Source organism: Macadamia integrifolia, chromosome 4 (assembly GCF_013358625.1).
Source record: "Macadamia integrifolia cultivar HAES 741 chromosome 4, SCU_Mint_v3, whole genome shotgun sequence".
NCBI classification, from domain to species: domain Eukaryota; kingdom Viridiplantae; phylum Streptophyta; class Magnoliopsida; order Proteales; family Proteaceae; genus Macadamia; species Macadamia integrifolia.
This window is the reverse complement of record NC_056560.1, coordinates 6,352,599-6,368,991: the sequence shown is the minus strand read 5'-3', so window position 1 is coordinate 6,368,991 and position 16,393 is coordinate 6,352,599. Positions and strand designations below refer to the sequence as shown.

General features: G+C 38.2%; 1 protein-coding gene across 1 annotated transcript; it reads left to right on the top strand.

The window, feature by feature from the left end:
- Positions 1-398: 398 nt before the first annotated feature.
- LOC122075569 (ATPase GET3A-like) lies at positions 399-12,712 on the top strand. The gene is made up of 7 exons (XM_042640641.1): positions 399-992; positions 1,328-1,452; positions 10,052-10,202; positions 10,853-10,963; positions 11,613-11,748; positions 11,865-11,980; positions 12,058-12,712. Exons 1-7 carry the CDS (start codon positions 732-734, stop codon positions 12,232-12,234), a joined length of 1,077 nt encoding a protein of 358 aa, XP_042496575.1. The 5' UTR covers positions 399-731; the 3' UTR covers positions 12,235-12,712.
- Positions 12,713-16,393: the final 3,681 nt, after the last annotated feature.

Below are 16,393 nucleotides of genomic sequence, written 5' to 3'. Positions count from 1 at the left end.
AAAAAAAAAAAAAAAAAAAAAAAAAAAAAAAAAAAAGAAGCAAGAGTAAAAGCGACCGATACCCACCAATACCGTCCCTTCAATCCTTGATCTACTCAGTTTGAATTGGTTCGATTTCATTTTTGACACCCCTACCTTTGGCTTCAGAGATGCTATTATATAGTGAGCAGGACCGGAGGTGGACACCAAACTAAGAAAATCGCAGTGGCCGGGTTAGGATCTGCTAGGCCTGAGCCAAAGGTTTAATGGGCTGGGCTGACTAGACCAGCCCATCCCAGCCCAGCCCAGCCTGGTAGAGTTGCAAGTTGCAACCACTACCTCTACCATTCTACCCGGACAAAACACATACGTTAGAGGTTTTGTCCGATGGTGCGCACATTTGTCTGTACACCGACATGAACATGTTAGCACAAGAGGCGGAAGGTTACGCCGTTTTGAACCTTCTTTCGCTTGCCCATTAGACCCGGCAAAGTATATATGCTGCGAACTCAGAGGCTACTGAGATGGTCTGAGACTCCCCTCCTTCTTTCCTTTCTGGTTACGCATAATTAGTTTGCCTCTGTTATTGTAATTGGAGTTTTCCCTTTAATGGTTCTTTGATTTTGGCTGTTTCATTTGGGAATTCAATTCAATTTAAGAAGAAGTAAGAAGTTTCGTTCGTGTATCTGGGTTTTGCACGAGAGGACCGGAGGCAGAGACAAAGGAAGAGGGACAGAGATTTTTCGCTATTCATGGAGACGGAGTTGGAATTGCCAGAAGGAACAGTGCAGAACATTTTGGAACAAGAGAGTCTCAAATGGGTTTTCGTTGGAGGAAAAGGTGGTGTTGGGAAAACGACTTGCAGTTCGATCCTCTCTGTCCTTCTCTCTAAGGTTCGATCCTCTGTTTTGATCATCTCCACCGACCCGGCTCATAATCTGAGCGATGCGTTTCAACAGCGCTTCACCAAAGCGCCCACTTTGGTCAATGGATTCACAAATCTCTACGCTATGGTATTGCTTCTATTCTCCCCTCGATTTGGGGCATTTCGAGCTTCGTTAGCTTATGTTCTTATTCTTTTTACACAGCCTTAAGGATTCATTTTAACCCCTTAACTTTCAGGCGGTAATGCTACCATTTTATGTTTCATGAAATTGGTCATGAAATCAAGTTTCTAATGAAGTGGTTTGGTACCCATGTAAATTTTATTGTTTTAATTCATTTCCAACGGTCGCCAATGAATTTTTGTTGGCCCTTAATTCTCAGAGGAAGCTCTATGTTCTCTTTACAAAGAGGTGTGGCAGTATATCATATTTTCTGATCAGAATAAGAATGCATTCTTTTGTAGGAGGTGGATCCCAATGTAGAGAATGAGGAATTGCACAATGCGGAAGGAATGGACAGTTTTGTTTCTGAGTTGGCGAATGCAATTCCTGGAATCGATGAGGCTATGAGCTTTGCGGAGATGCTCAAGTAGGTTCCCTTTCCTTGTCATTGGATAAGCAGAAAGACAATCCTACTACCTCTGAGATGAAGCTATTTCTGTGATATAGTTTTATGTTTGATCAAAGTGTAATTTCTTTGATGCGTTATGCTTGTGTTAGTAATACTGTTGGCCAACACCTTCCCTTTGAAATTAATTATTGCACTGTATCTGTTTTGCTTGGATTACCCTGGCACACTTGACTGACGGATACTCATAGAGAGGGCCATATATGTAAGTACAAATATTAATTTATAGACGGATCTGTGGAGTATTGAGAACCACCACTAATGATGTGCTTATGCTTGACTTTTACTTATGGAAGCTGACTATGTGAGAAAGAATCTATTGTGTTCCGTGAAAACAATTTTCCTTTTATGGTTTTCTTGGACAGGGCTGTAAATAGTTGCAATTGCCTAATAATCTGTCTTTGGTGATTTCGATTTCTGTTTCTTTAGTCATTTATAAGTACTCTAATTGTGTGCTTCTTGGAGGATTATTCACTTCCTTCGACATTGAAGGTGCTCATCTTTCTTATTGATAAATTGAATGCAAAAGATCCGTGCAGCTTCTGCAATGGAAAACTCACAAATCAAAAGTCTTACTCCATGGAAATCATAATTGTCTTATTTTAAAGGTTTTAAAATGAATATAAGATTCAAAACTCCTCCTGTGTTGTTTAGTTTTCACCCCCACAAATGCATGCATGTTATGCATGGTTTCTGTCTCCCGGTTGACCAGCCTATACCGGTCAGTGTTTCCTGAGAGCTGTGTTTCTCAGTCATTGTGACCGTTGGGAGGAGCCGGTTGACCAGCAACAACCAAGCATTAATATTATAACGTGGCAGTCACCTCTTTTTGATGTTTTTGATTGGTGTGTCCAAGGGGAACATTCCATCAATATTTAGAGGATGAAAATGACTGTTTAGGAGGGTTAGAACCCTTCTAGAAATGCTCTTTTGCTCTTTTTCTCTCTCCCTCTCTTCCATACTCCTTGTTTGAGTTTTTTGTTTTCAATTATTTTTGTGTAATTTCTTCAAGTTCCCTTTTCTTATTGATTGAGCACAATCCGAATGTGTCCTGTCGTGGCCCAATAAGCAAGAGCACAACCCAAAAGTGTCTCGGTTTTGCACCATAGGGTCTTGCGCCATAGGATTTGTCTACTGTCTTAAAAGAGGGTAACTGGTGGTACTACTTAGCCCACCAATTCTTTAAGTTTCTTCATGAGTTTTCAGCTTCGTGATGTTTTGTATGATGCTTGAATTTTCCGTCATCAACCTCGGTTTGTCTAAGGTTCAGATAAGTAATATATTCCCCCCTGTTAATTTGTTATCATGTATGCGTTGGATGAATATCTCCAACTATCCTTAAGACTGTCAATTGCTTGAATATTTGAAATACTGAATTCCAATTTGACAAACCCTTTAAAAGTCTGTTGGCATTAGAAGGTGCATGTTTCTTTCCTACAAACATAATGTATATTCAAGGGCAGTTGTCATAAATCCCTTAACAAGCCCCATATAGTTTTTCTTCCCTCACTAATATGACCACACACTATAGTTAGGATGGTTTGTTTTATGCAATGGAGAAAATGCTTCATAGAGAAGAAACATTGTCTTGATTTGATGTGCCTCTCTACTCATGATATTCTTTTCATGAAACAATTTCAAAGTATTATTTTAAAATTGAAACAGTGCTGGATAGTTTGTTGACTAAGAAATGTTGGAACCACATAAATGGTTCTAAGTGGGAATAGATGGCTATAAAGAGAGGTTCTAACTCTTTCTATCTATTGATCCCATAATTGTTAAGAACAGTACGTGTCAAACTAAGGATGCTTCATTTATATATACTTTGAGAAGATTCCACCATAAAAAATTCTTATGGGTAAAAGAAATTCCTTGTATGAGATGTTGATCTCAAAAGAGTAAACCATTGCGTTGTTCCTTTAATGGTTTTCAATTTGTTTAGGTGATTTTCAAGGAAAATTGTCACACCCCGCTCCCGCTAGGATACCTGTGGTAGGACTAGGACTCTTAGGTATCCTAGCGGGAGTGGGGTGTGACAGACACGATCCTTTTAGATGGGTTCAAACTATTTCGTATTATGGGCCTAATAGATAGCATCATCCCATTTTTTGGGATGAATGTAAGACAAGAAGCAAAGTATAATGGAAAGAGAAGGTGCTAGAAAACCTGAATCCTATAACCAAACCAAGGAAAGGAGGAGAGGAAGACAAGAGAGAAAGAAGAGTTGCAGCCAAATGGTGGGAGGCTGTCTGTGCTAGATTGGTTTCTTAGCGCAGACCCCTCTTCTCTTTATATAATATTATGACTTAATGAAAAAGAGGTACATGAAGACAAAACTACCCATGTGCCCTACGCTACCTATTACAAGTAATAAAATAAGGCTAGAAAGATGGAAATAACCCTAAAAGCTCAACACTCCCCCTCAAGTTGGAGCATACAAATCACCTATGTTCAGCTTGTTGTAATAAGTACAAAAACTAGGAGCAAACAAAGACTTGGTAAACCAATCAACTAATTTGATTTGTAGAAGGAACAAAAGGATCTCAACCAGCTTCTTCAAAACTGCATCACGAACAAAGTGATAATCCACCTCAATTTGCTTGGTCAGCTTATGATAGACCGGGACCGGATTACTGGCAATATAGATATTGCTTTGTTGTCTCAATACATCTTCATTGGTGTAGGCAATGGAAAGCCCATCTTAAGGAGTAGAGAGAGTAGCCACATTAACTCGGCAATGGTGTGAGCCATGGCTTTGTAGTCTGTACTTTGCCTCAACACTAGATTTAGTATTAGTAGTATGTTTCTTACTATGGCATGTAACCAGATTTCCTCTAACAAAAGGCCAGTATCCTGTACTAGAACAGCTATCACTGGCAAATCCAACCCAATCAGCATTAGGCCTTGGACATAACTTGGTAAGGGAATAGAAAAAATGGTACCATTGTTATCGTATATATATAAATTTGGTAGAGGAATGTGCCATAGATGCTTACAAAACTGTAACCTCGGTTCACCAAGGCTATATATTTATATATATATATTTCCATCTAAAAGAATGAGCTCAGAGGCCTGTGACATAAGTCATGTGATGGAAACCCAACCAATGTAGTAGGAGATTTCTGGTAGTAGGTTGAATGGGTAAAAACAGTCACTGGATGACTTGCTAAGTACTATTGTTTGTTTTTTGTTAGATGGTAAAGTAGTACTCACCATAATGACTGGAGGATGAGTTATAGGACTCTTAATGATGTAGTTGTAGACTTGCAGTAGACATTAATCTTGTATGGAGGCATATGCACAAGCTTGGGAGGCTCATAAAGTGCTGGTGGCAATCCAATGGGCTGAAATTGACCTTTGGGTATTTATATTATAGGTCAGGCCTTTTATTTTCTTAGGTTTCATTGTAATGGGCTTAATTTATAAAGCCCATAAAGTAAAGTTAAAATTAGTATACGGGATTAGTAGTCAAGTTGAGTGTTTGAGTTAGATTTGAATACCTAATAGCTAGATAGAATTATGATTTGTTTTTTTACTTTATTGCTGTGTGAGTGTGATTAGGAGTCCTTATATATATATATATATATATATATATATGATACACCTTCCATCAAATAAATATGATTTGAGAAAAGAATGTGTTTTTTAAGAGTTTTAGTGTTTCTGAGTAGTGCATGTAGGATTGGTATCCAATTCCTGATTTCTTCTCTTCTTCCTTCCAAGAAGATCGATCTAATCTTTCTTTTCTCTCCCCTTCCATTGATCTGATTTGTTCCCTTAACAACACGATGGTTTCTTTTATCTTGAATCTAATTACAGTTTGATCATTGGGCCTTCTTGCATCTGAACCATAATTTGGATTTCCAGATTCAATAATTTGGTATTAGAGCAAACCTGGCCATGGGTTCCTTTGTATTCAAGATTAGAGTTCATTTTTCCAACATAAAACTTTCTATCTTATTCATTGATGAAGGGCAAGACAGTAATTTTATCTTGTGATGTATGGTGGAGATGTTATCAAAGACCAACGAGATCATCATTGAAGGATAATGTTTTCATCGAGTTCTCAATTTCCCAATTTTTTGATGGTGCTTATTGTGAAGTGTTTGATTCTTCTGAGTGCATTATTAAAGTGCGTCGAGGGTGGTTGGAAACACGAAGCGGTGTTATTGATTGTTGAAAAAAGTTTGTGTACCTAAAGTCTTCTCATCTACGATAGACTTTTGTTTTACGAGGACTGGTTTACGAAGTATGTTGAGAACCAAAGGAAGCAACAACAATGTGGCCACAAGAAGAGCTGTAAGTATCAACATGCGAGGAAGGCCGCTTTGATGTGGGACAATAAGTACTGGTAAAGATAGAGGAGATGATTAATATGGATGAACCAATAAAAAACTATATTGCAGTGATTGATGTTCTACATATTGAGTATGTTTTTCCCTACATATTTTAAGATGAGGATTTGACATCAACGTTTCGCCTTCCGAACTTGATCCGTGATACTAGTATGGAGCATGAGATATTCTCCCAAGATCTTCTATTTTGGACTTTCTACTAAACTCAAGGGTGAGTTTTTCTCAACACCGTGGGAATTGATGCAGCTGTATTAGACATTAATATTGTATGGAGGCATATGCCCAAGCTTGGGAGGTTCATAAGGTGTTGGTCACAGTCCAACTAGCTGAAATTGAACTTTGGTTATATTATCAGTTGGGCCATTTTTTTGGGTTTCATTGTAATAGGCCTAATTTATAAGCCCATGAAGTGGTGGCTAAAGTTAGTATGAGGGATTCTTAGTTAAGTTGAGTGTTTGAGTTAGATTAGAATACCTAATAGCTAAATTAGATTTTTGAGTTTATTTATTTTATTGAGTGTGAGTCTGATTAGGAATCCTTTTGAGTCAAATTAGGAATTTTAGGTCTTTATATATGTTATACACACTCCATCAGTTAAAGATGATTTAAAAAACCAATATGAATTGAGTTTTGGTGTTGTTGAGTGCATAGAGGATTGGTTTCTTATACCTGATTTCCTTTCTTCTTTTATATTTTCTTCTCTCTTCTTTATCCTGAGAAGATCGATTTCATCTCTTTCCTCTCTCTTTCCATCAATCCGATTTGTTCCCTTAACATCACAATTGTTTTTTTTTTCTTAGATCCAATTATAGTCTGATAATTGGGCCTGCTTGCATCTGAGATCCATAATCTGGATTTTCAGATTGCATGACTTGATCATGACGAAATGTGCGGGTGTGTTAACTATGGTGTACACTATGGGCCGACCTAAATGGGTGTGGGAAGTGAGGTCACTTCTGACAAGAGTTTTAAGGGCAAATTCTTTAAATATTCATGATACTAAGATGGAGACAAGGTCGTAAATGTATATACAATCAAAAGGGACACAAATAGATTTGGATGGTAAGTCAATTGGTTACATCGATTAGGAAAGGTTCAAGAAGTTTTACTTCACCTATATTTTGTAGCATGGATTATCAAATCTAGTGTAGATTCAAATCCAAAAGACCTCTACAACGACGTGCCCTACTTATTCTAGCGTGCTCATCGATTTCAGTTTTGTTTTTACCAGTGTTGCAAATCTAATCATTCTTGTGGTAGATTGTTGTATTTTAAAGGTTTTAACATGAATTTCAGATTCACAACTCCTCTCATGTTGTTTTGTTTTCATTCTCCACAAGTGCATGCATATTATGCATGGTCTTTGTCTCCCGGTCGATCAGTGTGTGCAGGTCAGTGTTTCATGAGAGCAGCATTTCTGTCATTGTGGCCGTTGGGAGGAGCTTGTCCACCGGAAACAACCAAGCTTTAATTTTATAGTGAGGTCATCTCTTTTGGGGTTCTTTGAACAGGTGTATCTAAGGGACACTCTCCCTCTATATGTAGAGGAGGAAAATTATAACGCCACAGCCCCATTAACCTTGACACAATATTATCATCTTTGGCGCATGGGCCTCAAGGCTTTAAAGCGCGTTATACCATGTTAAAGAGGCTAGAGATTATCAACTAGCCCAATAACCTCCCTCTAGGTGATGTGGAACTAAAGTTTGCACAGTCTCACCAATCTTCCAAACCCCATAGTACTAAGCCGTCTTTTGTTGGGGACCCCTCAATGATCTCCCAGGCAGATCTGGTACACCTATCATATCTTGGGTGTCATAGAAATGACTATTGAGGACGACACAAGTGTGTCCCGATGTGGCCTAGTAAGCGAGTGCAACAACGACTGAATGGGCATGCAGGGGCTGTTTTATCTTGGAGGCTGATTCATAAGAAACCTGTTTTGCACCATATGGGGTGTTGATAGTCTTAAGGAGAGTGACTCATGTATGTTTTGGATGAATATTTTCCACAATATTTTTTTGTGTATAACATCCACACCAGATATAATTGTCTCCTTACAAAAGAGAAGACTACATTAGTGGACCTGATTGACCTTTGGCTTAGAAATCGTGAACTAAAGGTAAATCGAATGAACCAAAACAATGGAGTAACTTTTAATGCTTATCTGAAATCCTTGGGATAATTTATGCTTAAGTCTATTTTTCTAATATCTTTTGGACAAACCTATGAAACTGATACTTTTGACAGTTCAGAATCGAAGATAATTTACTCAGTTTTTTCATTACTTTTAAACATTTGTGAGATCCTGGATATTGCTTCAGCTGTCGAGGGTGAAATATCCATAAACATCAAATTTGAACCTTTTCTAGTTACCAATATAACCTTCAAATTTAAACCATCTACTATCCATTTACACATCAATTTTTCTGTGCGGTAGCCATCCAACGTGAGACTCTAGAGGTTCAATTTTGATTTCAGTGTTGTTTAAGGCTTTGTGGTAAGATTGGGATGGATAATCACAGGGTGCGCTAGAAGATGCAAGCGTCTTTTTTTTTTTTTGGGGGGGGGGGGGGGGGGGGGGGTGGGGTGGGGGGAGGAGGTTCTTTTTCTTTTTGCCATTACCAAATCTACTCAACTTAGCCTTATTGTGTGGATGAGAGAATTATTTGAATCCTTTTTGGTCTTCATAGGCTAATATCTAAGCTGTGGCCTGGAAGTGTTCTTGCTCTTAGAAGTGAAACTTGTGGTGTAAGGCTAAGTTGACTATGCCATTCCATATATCATTCCCTCAGTGCCATCATGTAAGGTCTTGATGCCCTTTGAATTTGGACAGTAAACTACCATAGCAGCATTGAGTATGACAATTCCTCATGTTGTGAGCTTTGCTCTTTCTTAAAAGGAAAATTTAGGATGCGAGTGGCATCCATATCTGAATGTTTTACCTGGTTGTATCCTCGCTTTGATAGCAATGACATTGTTTTTCTTGCCTCCAAGGTATCAGTTCTTCCCTTGTGATTCTAGTGATGTAAAGCCTATTACTTATATCTGTTGACTTCTATATGGATTGTATTTGCTTCACTGTTGTCCCCCCACCTCCTCCCGTTTCCTCAAAGAAAAACTTTTCCACTGGAATACAGGTTGATCACTTATTGCTATTCCGGTCCACATAAGTTCTGCTTTAGATGGTAACAAATGAAGCCTCCTGTAGTAATGCAAATGCTTGTGGCCATCAATGAACATGTTGCACTTTTGATTAGCCACTGCTTAAAAATGTCAGTGGATTAAACATAATCAAAGAACCCCTTTTCAAGAGCTTTCCTTTTGATGAAGAGAGAAAAATGGTTCCTGCTCAAAATCCATGACAGAAATAGCAACTGTTAATGGGGAAGGAACCAAATATAATAAGTAAGATCTAAATTATTAAGGGTAACTATCATGGTATATCTGCTTCTTTGTGACATTTTTCTGAAACCTAGATGTATGATATGATCATTGGTGTCTTAGATATTTGTTATTGATGCAAACCAGATTTCAACAAAATGCCTTTGTTGATTCATGGTTTCAAGCGAAGGAAGAGAAGTCAATTGAAATCTGAACTGGGACAAAAATCAGCAAGATCACTGAGATCTGTGGACTGTTAGAATAGGAAGTCGGCACAAGATTTCTCTGACTAGATGAAATATTAAGGCCAAAAGAAATATAAATCGATGGCAAGGAATAGAGGTTTTAAGTTTCAGCAGTGGCATCCCATCACTTCTCTTCATGGTTGATTGTGGGTGATCAAAGTTTGTACTTTTTGTGTGATTTTGGTGTTTGATAGTTTATTAAATTATCTATTCTATGAAACAAGACCTTGTGATTCTGAATTGTATTGGGGAAGTTATGACTGATTTATTGCAGGGGTGCTAATCTGTGGCGGGATTTGTCACGGTTGGATGCTATATAAGCATTTTAAGGGCGCGAGTGCTGGTAGTTTTTTATTATTTTTAATAGTATTGCAGAGATTATTCTCTCTTTCTTATTTCCTCCCCATTACAGTAGAGTTTTGAGAAGCTTGGGTGCTACTTTGTTGGTTCAATTTCTAAGTATTGCTTGATTGCTTGGTTCCCTTTGTCGACTCCCCTTATCGTTTTGCATTGGTTATGTTGTTACTCCTTGATCTGACATTCTTCCTTCATTGGTGTTGTTTTCTTTTCCTGCAGATTGGTGCAAACAATGGATTACTCTGTTATCGTGTTTGATACGGCTCCAACAGGTCACACACTCCGGCTGTTGCAGTTCCCATCAACATTGGAGAAGGGGCTGGCAAAAATGATGACCTTGAAAAATAAATTCGGAGGCCTTCTCAGTCAGGTATTTGTTTTATATCTTGTCAACATTAACTTGCAACTTTGGTTGTATCATTTGAAGCTGGGATTTTAGTTCTATGAAATGCTGCAAGTAAGATGCCTTTTATTTGATCTGTCTTTTTGGGTGGGGAATAGAGTGAAACCTTACATCTCTGACTGTGTTGTGAGCAACAATAATTCATGATTTCCTTAAATATCCCAATATCTGGCGGTTTTGGATCTTTTAAGATTATCAGCTGAATCACATTGAGAAATCTATTTTGCTCTTTTTGTTCTCTCTTTGTTGCCAGGGCAATGTTTCCTTGAATATAGAAATCTTCAAGATTATCATGTGAATCTAGTTTATTGAGTTCAAACTAGATTCCCGTCTGTTTACTCTTCCCGGATTTTTCGTAGCCAAAGGAGATCCTTATATTTATTCCCCTAATTTAGATGAAAACACTTGAATTTCATTTTAATTTAGATGAAAACACTTGAATTTCATTTAATTTCATAGTTTATCTGGGCCTTATTGTTTCTTCAGTTCATATTTTCCTTCGCAGAGCCTGATTCATATTCTAAGTCATACATAAACCTGTAATTGTGATTAATGATCATTTATTCTTAATCAATTACCTGTAACAGTAAATGACAATGTTAGTATGTTCATGACAGATGACTCGCATGTTCGGCGTTGATGGTGAATTCGGTGAGGATGCAATTCTGGGAAAGCTGGAAGGCATGAAAGATGTGATTGAACAAGTGAATAAGCAATTCAGGGATCCAGTAAGATCTCTCATGTATTCTTTTTATTTCCCTCAATTAAATGTATTTCTTACTGTATTATAAAACTTTTCTTTTTCTTTTTTATGTGAGCAAGTGGACTACTTGTGGGACATATAAACTCACATGGAAGCATGTTTAAATGGACTCGTTGAGCTGTTGACTAGGCAACAGCTGAATGTAGCTGAGCTTTGCATACAACAGTATCTAGGCAGGCTGTGGGTATGAGGAAATTGCTTGATTACTGTTAAAATGGTTAAAATAGGGATCATCTCTGGTCTGGGGCTACAGGACCTGCACACAGCTTTGGGGACCAATAACTTGACATATGTTGCTTATTAGTAGGATCAGCACCTTTGAAGTGTGAATGACTTTATTCAAAAAAAAAAAAAGTGAATTATTTCAACCTTAAGAAAACTAGAAGTTGCATTAGTAGGTGATTGAAATGTGATGGCATTTGTCCTAATTTCCTCCAAATACTGTAATAGTTGTTTCCCATTGAAATTCCCCATCTTGTGAACATTGATCGTCAGTAAATTTGACTGATCAACAGCAAACTATGGAATGCGTGGTCCTCCCAACTTAATTCATAGGGTGCCTCCATAAATCCTTCTTGATCTTACAGTTCTCTTTTTCTTTATTTCCTAAACAGGACTTGACAACTTTCGTCTGTGTTTGCATTCCGGAATTCTTGTCTCTTTATGAGACAGAGAGGTTGGTGCAAGAACTCACGAAGTTTGAGATCGATACTCACAATATTATCATCAACCAAGTAATCTTCGATGAAGGTATGCTTACTGAGTTAATTTATGTGAATGGTTATCTGTTGTCCCCATATGTAGTAGCTGCTGATATGTTTGTCTCACAAAGAAAGAAAATAATAGTGAATCGGTTAATCCTTTAGCTGTTGAATCCAAGTTGCTGAAAGCACGAATGCGGATGCAACAAAAGTATCTTGATCAGTTCTACATGTTGTATGATGACTTCAACATTACCAAGTTGCCATTGCTTCCAGAAGAGGTCAATGCCCGTCCTAAACGAAGTCTTTTCTACTCAGTTTTCACTATCTTTATTAACAGCTAAATCATTTTCTCCAGGTGTGTGGGGTTGAAGCTCTGAAAACATTTTCACATCACTTTTTGACACCATATCAACCTTCCCTGCCTAGAGGATCTGTTGAAGAGCTCGATCAGAGAGTATCCATACTAAAAGAACAGTTAAAAGAAGCTGAGTTGGAACTAGAGAAATTGAGAAAAGGAAAGGACAAGGTCTGATCTATCTTTCTAGTTGCCAGTGATCTAGTTCTTTTATGTCGCTGCTGCAAAAACAGTGGCTTGCCCCGCTGCATCTGGCTGCCACTGGAAGGTATTATTTTTCTCTGCTCCTCAGTCTGAACGATTGCCATGGATTCTAAAAAAAATTGTTTGGACTCCGGGAGCAGAACAATCTCCAAAGTCTACATGGGTTTCATCTGGCTAATATACGTTGGTGCGAACATAGAATCCTATTAGCCTTATAGGCTGTACCATAGTTAGCAAATTCGGATTCATGAATAATTCAGAATGAGAATGTAGTGAAATGCCTTTGATAGATTATAAGTTTGATTTATGTTTCAAAGATTCAGGGTTGAAACTCGTCCGATTTCATACTTTGTTGTGGAAGTTTTATTTTGATTGATTGGCAAGTCACAGTACTCACAATCATCTAAACTGTGGAATGAAAATTTTCAGGTGGAATCATCTGTTTCCTGAATTATTCTCAGGCTCTCAAAAGTTTTGAATTTTTCCAAGTCACATTTTGTAATTCAGAACATTACCAGATGGGAGCATGAACTACTACCAGGGAAGATAACAGATGCATTTATATAAAAAAACGCATGGTTTATGTAAGATACGCAGAGGAAGCAGAAGCAAGATGGGTTAAACATGGAGTCCAGTGGGCAATTTCATTGGGAAGAAGACACGGACGAGCAGAAAAAATGGGAGAGATGTTGGATAACCTTTGGAAAGAGATTGCTTGAGATCATTGTTTTGTAGAGTTTGGAGACCCTTTGGAGGAGTTTGTTTTGAGACATGAAGGAGCAGACTAATGAGAGAGATGAGATGGGGAGTAGGGGTGTTAATGGGTCTGCCTAATCGGTCTCCACCAATTTAAGGTTACACACCGTTTCTATATGTTTAGGTAATCAAGTTTTATAAGTTAGGGCTAAGACATTTTTTATTGAGAAAATTACATCCCCCTTCCCTGTAGTTTGCGGAAATTAGGTGTGGGTCCAAGGATTTGAACGAATTATGCCCCTTCCCTTGAAGCTGACGATGTGAGTATTATGTTAATTTCAAACATGAAATGACTTGAATACCTTTTTATTAACCAAAGTCTTTTGTTGGAAGAACCATTATACCCTTCTCTCCTACAATCTTCTAATGCCCTTATATACATAAGAAGCTTCCACTTGCCGGAGAAGATGATCGGAATCTCGTGCCTTCTACCCAGTGAGTCCCCATTCAAACCCTTTAGTCTTTCTTACTTTTTCTCTGTCTACTTTGACGGAAAATGTTAGCAACGATGGGGAAATACTGCAAAATCCCCAGATTGTCCACCCTTCCCTCCTCAAACTTCTTCTGCAAAATTGACAAAATCGAAATTAGTGCTGATCCTTGGCCAGCGCAACCATCTGGCCCCTGAAATCTTCCAATGATGAGTACATTTGGTGGTAGAGCTCCTACGGTTGCTGCAGATGATTTAAACTCTGATTTAAGAGCGGGGACCTCAACGTGTTTGAATTGTTCATTTCCAAGATCTGGCCATTCCCTGCGTCTACTCTGCAGTGCCCATTAGAATCAAGGCTAGACCCGTTAACATTAGAACAGGGCATCATTGGGGTACGCTTGGCGTAATAGTGGGACGAAGGTCTTGGAAGTTGCAAGCAGCATTTGTTTCTGGGCTGGCAGCAATGCTTGTCACAACCATTAACCGATGATGACATCAAGACCCTTGTTCGTCAATAGAGTTGGGATTCGATCGAGAGACAGCAAAACTCTCAATCGGAACGGAAGGAGGAGCACGGGCGCACATAATCGTAAGCGTCTGTACCACAATGGCTTCTTGGATTCTCAAGCGTTGCAACTCCATTACTGTTTCTTGCATTTGCTGATAAAATAAAGACGGAAAACCCTGACCGTGACTTGTATTGGTCACAACAGGATTGCCGAGCACAGAAGCATTGGATACACCATTGTGAAAGGAAGGGATATCGGAAGAAACAAGAGGAGACTGGTGAAACGAACACGAAGAGAGACGAGCAAAACTGGAATCAAGCGAGTGAGAAGAGGTTTGAGGGGAAAAGGGGTTTTCGTTGGCAGCAGGGAATGCGATGTTATTGTTGTTAATAAATGTGACCTCACCATTACAGAGTAGTCGACGGAGGCAACGATCTTGGTGTGAGAGAGGAAGACAAGGCGTGCTAGAGGTCAAGCATCTCACCGCAGAGGGGGTTAATATTAGTTCAAGCTTGGATGAAGACAAGATTGTAAGGGGATTTCCCTCTTTCAATCTAATTTTAAGTGAAGGGTATTTCGGTATCTTCACTTCTTTCTGAGGGTATTTTAGGTATAAAAAATGTGACATCACCACATAATAGATTCAAACTCATGGCCACTAACGGATTGGATTCAAATGTAAGAAACTTTCATGCTTCAGGGGAGGGGGTGTAATTCGCTCAAACCCTTGGATCCATGCGTAATTTTGGCAAACTACAGGGGAGGGGGATGTAAATTTCCCTTTTTTATTTGGTTGGTGAGTTACTACATAATCAAGCTCAAGGTAATTAGGCTAATTGACTAATCGAGTTATAAACAGTCCTTAAATAGGCCACAAATGGGATATAATTGGGCTAAATGGGATTAAATGGCCTAATCAGATAATACACGGTTATCATTCAGTCACAATATTAGGTTGGTCTAATCAAGCAACCGTCGGGCACCTTGCACCTAGAATGCCCGATCGGTCAGTTCTTGAGCCAGACATGTTTATTCTCTATAGACATAGGCTGTATTTTTCGAATCATGTAAATCTCGTCTCTTGTGTTTATGTTTGTTTTATTCCTTATACACAAGAAACAAGATTTATGTGGTTCGATAATACCGCCTACGGCGACAGAGTAATTCTATCTTCCACTAAAAAGAAGAGAAATACAATACAATTCTTATAATTTGATTCTCAAACTTGAGCTCTTGTACACACCTCTTCCCCCCCCCCCCCTTCCCCCTTTTTTTTTTTTAACTAACACGGGTATCTAGACCTTCGGCTTAACTAATCCCTCTCTCTTCCCCTTTCTCACTTGGTCACTCACTAAATTTTTCTTTCTCTACCTTGGAGTCTCACCATTCCTGGATTTTCAGTCTCTTCTTTTCTTATATACTCCTCATTTTCCACATTTTGGAGGACTCCACTCTATTGGAGACTCCCACCTTAGAAGAATACACATCTTCTACTCTCTTGAAGCCTCCATCTTCGCAAAGACTTCATACATTCCTTATTATAAGATCTTAATGAACAACTCAATAGAACTGTATGTTGACCCAAACTCATTAATCGGTTTAGATAAAAGACATAAACTCTAACATTTTTTACGAGTAATGTAAAAAAATTCTGTTTTGCTTAAGGCAATGATTATCTACCTCAGAATCAGCCAAAAGTGTTAATTTCAGAGCTCAAAGAATGCTCCTCCCTCAAAGCTTTCATTCTTTGGGAGATTAGGTTAGATGGATTACAATTTCATGACTTACAGCTGCTCCTACTCTTATCAGATCTTAGAAATAAAAGCTCTTCTACCCTACAGAAGTCAGTTTTTCTCACCAACAGCCTAAGAACAAGTCAAACATCAATGGACACAAGCCAAGTCCACCATGTGACTGACACAGCCAGTCTATTATGATGATAATGAAAAATCAACCAACTCATACCTAAGTAGTAAAGACCCAAATATATTTTATGGGGCATGGTTAGGCAAGCCTACGTTGAAGTTGGACACTCCATTAAGTAAATATTTGGGTAGTTTTGGTATCATTTTTAATTTTCTTTATGAATTATTTAAGAAAATTCATTAATGAAAATAATTTTTGATCAAAAGATAAAAATAGTTTGATAAACATTAGACATAATAAAGTATGAAATGAGAAATCGTTTGGTAACTATAGATGTAAATAATTTGTATTACACTTTTAAAAGAATGTCCCTAAAGAAGTAATTGTAATATATATATATATATATATATATTGGCTAAGGCCACAGTGGAATACGAAATTAGCCAATAATAAGAAACAATTCATTGGTGGTGATGTTTGGATCGGCATATATCAGCTTCAGTCGATTTTACTGCTATTTTTCATAAATTAATGAAGTGGTATCAACCAAAGATACGTAGTCGATCTT

Bases quoted from the DNA above. Each gene is read 5' to 3' on its own strand.
- LOC122075569 (XM_042640641.1), top strand. From the start codon at position 732: ATGGAGACGGAGTTGGAATTGCCAGAAGGAACAGTGCAGAACATTTTG. The intron at 993-1,327 runs GTATTGCTTCTA...ATTCTTTTGTAG, and splicing joins TCACAAATCTCTACGCTATG to GAGGTGGATCCCAATGTAGA. The intron at 10,203-10,852 runs GTATTTGTTTTA...TGTTCATGACAG, and splicing joins TCGGAGGCCTTCTCAGTCAG to ATGACTCGCATGTTCGGCGT.